The sequence below is a fragment of the Dinoponera quadriceps genome, unplaced genomic scaffold (assembly GCF_001313825.1).
Source record: "Dinoponera quadriceps isolate SergipeBrazil2010 unplaced genomic scaffold, ASM131382v1 scaffold717, whole genome shotgun sequence".
Classification (NCBI taxonomy): domain Eukaryota; kingdom Metazoa; phylum Arthropoda; class Insecta; order Hymenoptera; family Formicidae; genus Dinoponera; species Dinoponera quadriceps.
The window spans coordinates 2,844,312-2,852,101 of NW_014555639.1; the positions used below are offsets into that span (position 1 = coordinate 2,844,312).

General features: G+C 42.9%; 1 protein-coding gene across 1 annotated transcript; it reads right to left on the reverse strand.

The window, feature by feature from the left end:
• Nucleotides 1-335: 335 nt before the first annotated feature.
• On the reverse strand, nucleotides 336-6,650 carry LOC106745035 (mitochondrial amidoxime reducing component 2). Its single transcript, XM_014620265.1, has 5 exons — nucleotides 6,325-6,650; nucleotides 2,513-2,811; nucleotides 1,845-2,123; nucleotides 1,477-1,754; nucleotides 336-1,269 (listed from the first exon to the last, which is right to left on the reverse strand). The coding sequence occupies exons 1-5, from the start codon at nucleotides 6,326-6,328 to the stop codon at nucleotides 1,098-1,100; spliced, it is 1,032 nt and encodes a 343-aa protein (XP_014475751.1). The 5' UTR covers nucleotides 6,329-6,650; the 3' UTR covers nucleotides 336-1,097.
• Between the last annotated feature and the right edge of the window lie 1,140 nt (nucleotides 6,651-7,790).

Consider the following 7,790-nt stretch of genomic DNA (forward strand, 5'->3'; position numbering starts at 1 on the left):
TACCTCTACGGTACAAAAATATAATTAGAAAAATATCGAATGGTTCAGACGTCAACCAAAATCCGCACTAAACTCAGATAGTCGAACCCGCGGAAATGGATTTTGCGCGGTGCAAATTTCGAAGTAATTCGTATAAGGTTGGTATATACAATATCAAATGAAGCACAACGGGACGATATTATCCGTTATCGTTATCCAAATCGCACAAGAATCATCCCGGAATCATCCGAATGTATCCGAAATATCGGGAGCGTATCCCGAAACGTCCTGAGTACACCGAACATTTCGTGCTATCTGGGTATCTGCCGATGATCTCGTAATCATGCAGAATCATATTATGCAACAGACTCGTGTTATTATTGTTGCGTTAATCACACTCTTATCATTCATTTTAAGGTCGTATACATTATCAACACTCGATGAAATATCGTATTAAAATCGAAGCCACTTCCCAGTGAACGTCTGATAACAATAATATTACGCTGTCATTTCCTGTTCAACAATGCAACGTCGTACGTTAAATTGCACTTACATTGTTGATGTTACTGTCATGTGGTGTTTACTGGGCTGTCAGTTCAAACATATCTGTCTATTTTCCGAGACCGCTTGCGGAGATGCACCCTCTCACTCAATTACCGAAATTCTACCGCAGTCTCGATCTTAAAACAAATTGAGACTCGTTTCTCTATCTTAAATCGATCATTTTACGTAAACATGATTCGCACACACACACACACACACGCGCGCGCGCGCACGTGCACACATACAGGAAAAAGACACTAATCCCTTAACGATTTAACAAAATATATTTCTGAATTTCTAGGACGCACACTAATCGCAATTCCGTAACAACACAAAGATCGCGTGGATTTAGTTAAATCATTAAATCCCAATCGTTGCTCGTTTAAATCCACATTGCAAAGCTTATTATAGGAGATACTTCACCGCTTATCATGGTTCCATCGTCTTTACGAACATTGCGCGTCTCAGCCATCGCTGATCCCGGACACCGTTTCTCCAGTTTCTTCGTCCTCGAGCGTTGGAGCGTCGATATTTCGCTCGTGTCCCAAATGTTCGCAAGAATCCCAACGCCACAGCTATGACGGTGAAATCAAAGGCGGTGTTTCCTCCGGCTCCTCCGATACACCCACGTAAACGGGATCGCCCAAACGGACCGTCTCGTTAGGTCCTCTTAATGCAAGATGGATGCCCATAATCGGACTATCACCGACATAAGGTCGTACCTCGGGATCGGTTATTTGCCTGTAACTATTCGTGACAAAAGTTTCTTTATTAATTTCATCATTAATAGCGCGAGATCAGTAAGGTACTATCGAGGCTCTGTGAGTTTAAAAGAAATAAATAACAAAGAGCAAATATAAGCCAAAGGGTTGAAAATTGAAATTTTTCACGTTGGAAAGGGTACGCTAAAGTTATACCTCGTGTCAAGCGTTAACAATAACATTTTAGACGCACTTCCTCAAGGTCTTCAGAGGTTCCACTTTGGGATTCTTCGTGCCGGTTTCCGGATCTATCGTAGTAAAGATGCATCTCGTGCATGGCTTGACACTTCTGAATATCACGTCGCCAATCTTCACCCAGTCCCATTTATCTTCCTCGTAAGCGGTGGCACCCTTGACCACGAAATTCATGCGAAATTGCTGCGGCGTGACTGGTTCCTCCAGCCGGTTATTAAGATCCGTTATCGAGGCCTCGTTGATCAGAGAGTAACTTGACGCATCTGGATAGGCTCCCTGTCGAAAAAATCAATCGTGCGCTTCTCACTAGAAGTATCACAATAGAATCACTTTTGATAATCGTACCGTTAACGGGAAGATACTCACGGTATCCGCCTCTGTTAAAGGGAAATACTTGTTTACTTCTCTCACACTCCTCGACGACCGATTTAACGTGTAATATACCAATCTGAGACCGACGTCCTCCTGAAGGAGGAAACGTGACAGCCATCGAGCGGGTTCTTCGCCGCAGTCGCACGCCGGCACTGCTTGGCCCCACACAGCAGCTCGGAAACCTTTGCCGCGAAGCTGAGCAAGGTCCACCGACACCGACATCATTCCTGGAGCGCGGAGCGTTAGTACAGAACCAGAGACGTTGGGCGACACCTTGAACAAAATGAAGAGAAACGGTTCGTTGCGGAAATAATAAACTGTATCTTCTCGAGACAAAATCTCATCTCCCGTCTCTTGGCCTCACGGGGAAAAAAGATTGGTTGAATTGAAGTGACATTGAACATTTGGTTCATAAGAATCGGACCATTCTGTTTCTTTCAAGGAAAATGCGTTTGGAAAATGCCGTTTTTCCTCCGTTTGCCGCATCGGCTGTAACTCTGTTGCCGTATGTCTACACGGAGAAAAGTCATTTTACCGTTATAGTGAAACCATCGTTGGTATGTTGCATCGTTGGTTCGTTGCGACAGTAATAAAAATTAATCGCATAAACAAATTAACGAATTATTTGTCATCGTTAAGAGTGAAATTATGCAGTTTTTAACCTGAACCATTTTCGGCAGTTGTCTGGCGGTGATAAACCGTCCGTCGAGATCGATCACCATCAGCGTCCGATCTCTCATCCAACCGGACTTTAGGCCTAAAGGTGTGCATTCCATCGATGTGATGCGAACCGCACCGAGCGATTTGACCGGGAAGGCGATCAGGTCGCTCAGTTCTCCAACTTTACGCCATTTGGACGGCGGCTGAGGTTTTTGCTTTCTGATCCACCACCACCAGATGAAGAAAACTGCCGTGCCGGCACCCACCGCGGCGGCCGTAACATACGCCAGTCGTGTTCTGTCTAAAAATGGAGTGAATGTTGAAATGAAATAGAACTCGCCGACGTATCATCCAAATATAAATGGGGAATTTCTCTTAGCAAGTTGTAAGTTGTTCGAAAATATCGAAGGACAAGTTATAACTAAATTCCTTCGTTCGAGAAGAGAACGTACATGGACTGACGCGTGTGTCTAGACATTTCGTGATTATGGAATTCTTTTAAAATTATCCCCCACGATTGTTTTATATCAATTGACCCCTTCCATTATTCTATGTATAGAAGTGGTGTAAAACGTACAAAAATAGAAAAAGATCGTATATAAAAGTAAAGCGTTAAAGTAGCAACGATAACAATATATAACTGTTTATGTAAGTTTAAATAAGTGGAAAAGTGATTGCGACACATTTACCTCGATCGATTTCAGTATTCGGCGCGTGTCCAATGGTGAGAGTTATATTTTAATAATCTCAGAGACATTTTCCTATCGGATATACGGTCGAAAAATTCATGAAGGTTTCTTTTTTATACCGACTGTACTCGTAACGAATAGCAACTAGCGTCACACGTTCGACGAGCGTGATCGAGCAGTCGAGTACGGGGACTCATTTCTTTCGTGCTACAAAAATTAGGTCTGCGCGACCGTATAACCGGTTCCGTGAGTCCCGGAAATGTCTGGTGTGGAGTGGTCGTTGAATAAGGTCAACCGATCGCTTAGTACCGATGCAATCGCAATTTTAATCTTAATCCGTCGAAATATCGTTCGATATTAATCTAGCTTTTAATTAAATTATTAAATATCGAATTGTTAATCTCGAAAAATCTTAATTAAATATCGAGAGATATTAAAAGCAAGTTTGATTATAATGTATCAAGTAGATTTATTCGAGATGCAAAATATGCGACGTCACATATGCGATGCAACATCGCCGTAAAATCCACGTAAAATTCACAAAATAAAAAATGTATTGCACTGTGGTTACTTTAAGCGTAAAACGCATATACGTTAATCGTTTTTACGCTTTTTCTTTTCAATGTATGATGATATACACACACGCGCGATCGGACGATACGTAACAACGTAATTAAGATATAACGAAGCGCAGTGAGGCTGTTTAATTTAACGTTCGTGTAAAGTCTACTTTAGACTCTACAGTTTTTATTTTATGCTTTGAAACCAGGAATCGACGAGAATAAGAATGCCTTCAAAAATTTCCGTCGATATTTATGTGTTATCTGTTTTTCGCGTTGCTTAATACTCGTAATATTTATAAACGCCTCGTTATCTCAGATAACGTTATACATAATTTGATAAATGCGAAGTGTAAATATACACAACGTAATCAACCTTGCCTTGATATCCTGCTTCTTGTAAATTTGGTATAGTATTTTAAGACGGCTCGGAACAGCTCGGAACGTAGCCGATGGTCCAATGAAAGAATTTATTTTCTGGAGATTTTTCGAAAACAAGTTCTCTCATCGTTGCGCACCGCATCGAAAATGAGATGTTCAAGCCGTATTGAAAGCACACGCCGAAGTCGAAGTAGAATCCACTTTCATAGGAAGACAAGCTTCGGCCCGGAGAAAACCGTTAACTTAAGTGTTAAATAGTTCGCTAATTAACGTTCCCGTATGCAAATCACATAGATCTACGGTTTCTCGCAGTTGTACTAACTTGGAGAGAGGTGGGGAGGGGGGTCTGCCGCGTCATAAACTCGTTGCACTATACGTATATCTCGAGAAAAAACTTACAAACTCAGAATGTAAGTTTTATCTTAACGATATGTGCAACTTTAAGCAACCTTGTACATTCATATTCGATTCTCTGATACGGATTAGAAACACGGGGGACTCCACAAGAAACCGTTGTTCCTATTCTCGTGAATAGGAATAAAACAATCGGAGACTTCTTTACATATCGAGTTTGAACTTTGAAACGAACACGTGATAATCTTCCATAATCTTTCACGGATTTTTAAGAGTAGATAATAACAGCATTGATGATTAAGAAATTGGTGAGTGACAGTAGTAACTGACTCGCACTTTGAATATAATTGAAACCATCGTGCATCGTGCAGCAATTTGTGCTCGCGGAAGAGCGAAGTTACGTCTATATTAACGCGTTGCTTACAACGTGCGTTACATAAGAGCCCCGTGTTAAACTCCCCGTTCATGCCGTTTCATGTTTTTACTATCAAATGTAACGCGTTATCATAATCATAAAATAAACGCATTAATGGAATCCGAGTCGAGCTACGCTCCAATTTTCTAAAGACAGAAAGAAATCCCAGATAAACGAAAGAAACCCAATAGGAGCCAATTCACAGCGGAGTTTCGCCCAAGAGAGCGGGAGTGACTCACTCGATTTATCCCTTCGAAATATATTTTTTCGGGAAGGGGAACATCCCATGGTGAACTTCGAGGGGACCACGCGCCCTTCGCCGAATCAATACCGCGGGAAATAAAGGCACGATTCGAGCATAAAGGGGATATGGCTACCTCTTGGAGCACACAACTCGTACAATTACTTCGTTCACCTGAAGGGATTAAATTCACAAGTGCGCGGACGATCGAAGAAATTCGAATGAGAGATCGATTTGGTATACAGTGAAGTTAGATTTCCAAAGTGTAGTTGAGAGTGTAACCTTTCTCGTGATAACCGGTCGATAAGAAACGACCGATTACATAACCCTCGTAAACTACTGCCGATACATTGTTGATTGTTGACAGAATATCGCGTGGCTGAGATATCGCGCCGGATTCCATCCGGCGTTTGTTGAACGGCGAGGCCAGACCGATCGCGGGAGGGATAAAATTTGGAGAAAACCGCACATTGTTCGTCGGAAATGTACCGTGCGAAACCGCCGGCATTCCTCTACAGTCATTCCCCGGAGTTACAATGCTTTTTCCGCTCTTACGCCTTCCCGTGGTGGAATGTACGCGCGTACATAAGCGAGACAGACGCGTGCTGGTCTCATTCAGTGTAATCGGTAAATGGGCTTGACATCCGCCTGCACGTGTTTACGAACTTATTTTGCGGTGCTCTTACGGGCACGACGTAATTCGCGTCACGCGCTTTCCCCCCGCAAAATGACACATAACACGCTAAACGGACTAATTTTGCTAATTCCCTTACACCGGCCAATTTGTCATGGACTTTTGAGCATTCCCTAATACCCGTGTTCTCTCTCTCTCTCTCTCTACTTCTCGGCGTCAACCGCGATACACCGAGGATACTGGAGTGATTCAACATCATTATCCGCACACGTCAAGCGGGCGATATCACAAGTCACTGAACATCTTATTATCGTGTATCATCATTTTCTCCCCGCTTTTCGTCGATCTTGTCGTGCATTGACCCACTCTCAATCCCAAGTCGTTCAACCGAGTTGTCCGTCCCTCCCGATAGAGGATCAATAAACCGGCAAGAATATCCTACATTCAGAAATCTCTCCGTCCAGAAATCAGTGGTCACGTCGGCATGACAATATTATATATATATATATATATATATATATATTTCTATAATATATTCACCCATAATATATCAACACCAAGGTTGTCCGAGAAGCCAACTACGACGACAAACCGAGACGTCACCGGCGATCTCAGGACCTCAGGAAATCGCAACGAGGACGACTCCTCTTCGGGAACGCTTGAGGAACTGGCCGGCGGCCGAGACCAACCTCGTCTCTTCTCGCAGTTTCCGCGACACTGGCTCGCTGGACTTCACGTGCGCGCCGCGACTATCTCCTTCCTCCGGAGGAAAACACCGTTATCCATCCACGCTACGTATTTCGTTATCTCCTTCCACTACTGTAGTAATAAAACGCCGTCGATGCAGCCGCCGTCGAGCCGTCACTGCCACCTCTGCTGTCGCATCGACACGCGCGAGAAGGAGACATGCGGTGTGACGTACGAAAGCTCCGTCTAGAATCGGCACGCAGCTTTCTACCAGGCGTGGGTGTTGGCACATGCGTGCTTCGTCGGAGCACGTGTACGCCGGTCTTCCCGAGTTTTCAGAGCCTAGACGAGCGACCGGATGCCAGATGTTTGCAAGTATGCGCAAATAATTGTTGATGCTCAGCCTCAGTGAGAACCACTAGTCACGATCAATTGACATTAGCCCTGACCTCATGATACACATTGACATTCAATCAATAGATGGTATATACACGGTGACCCATTTTAATCGACAAACGGAGATATCTCCGAAACTACGCAACCTACGAAAAAAATGTTCGAATAAAAGTTGTCGAGGACAGTGGGGGTCATCTACTTGTGCTAATGACCTTAACCTTGAGGTCAGTTTTCAAGGTCATTTCAAGGTCAAGGTCACTTTTTAAAATGGAACCCCCTATTTTTAATGCCGGATTCAGAAAGAGCGGGAAATTTTACATCCAGATATGTATCAAAGTATAATGTTAACGTGACCTCAATATGTTGACAAAGTTATTCACTGTTTATAAGAGGTTATTTTTTGTTAATATACTGCCGTATTACACGTGTCTAGTTTATAGATAGTTTTGTATTTTTTACAATATTCGCGTTGCAGCTACACTCTCCTACAGCATCTGTAAGAAATGAGGAAGCTAAAGAAATGAGAGAGCGACACTGCCGTTCAATGTTAGAACTTCTATGTGTCAGTCTTTGTCGATAAGAATGAGTAACACAATAAAAAATGATCAATAGTGGGTAAGTTAAATTACTCGAAGTCGATAAATTTTCGAGAATCGATAAGTTAACAAAGTCGATAAGTTTCCGGAGAGCGGTAAGTTACCAGAGTCGATAAGCTTCTTGGGATCGGTACGTTTCCCGGGGACGGTATGTAACTGTATTGCACATCGCAGAAGTGAGGTTCAAAGATTTCAACTTTTGGATAGACTCGAATAAGGCTGGTACTTCCGACTTACCGAATGCAAATTATTCATACTATATTTTCCAAGCAATCGATTTCATTGATGTGCATTACGAAGGTCTGAGTAACCTGCGTAATCTCATAA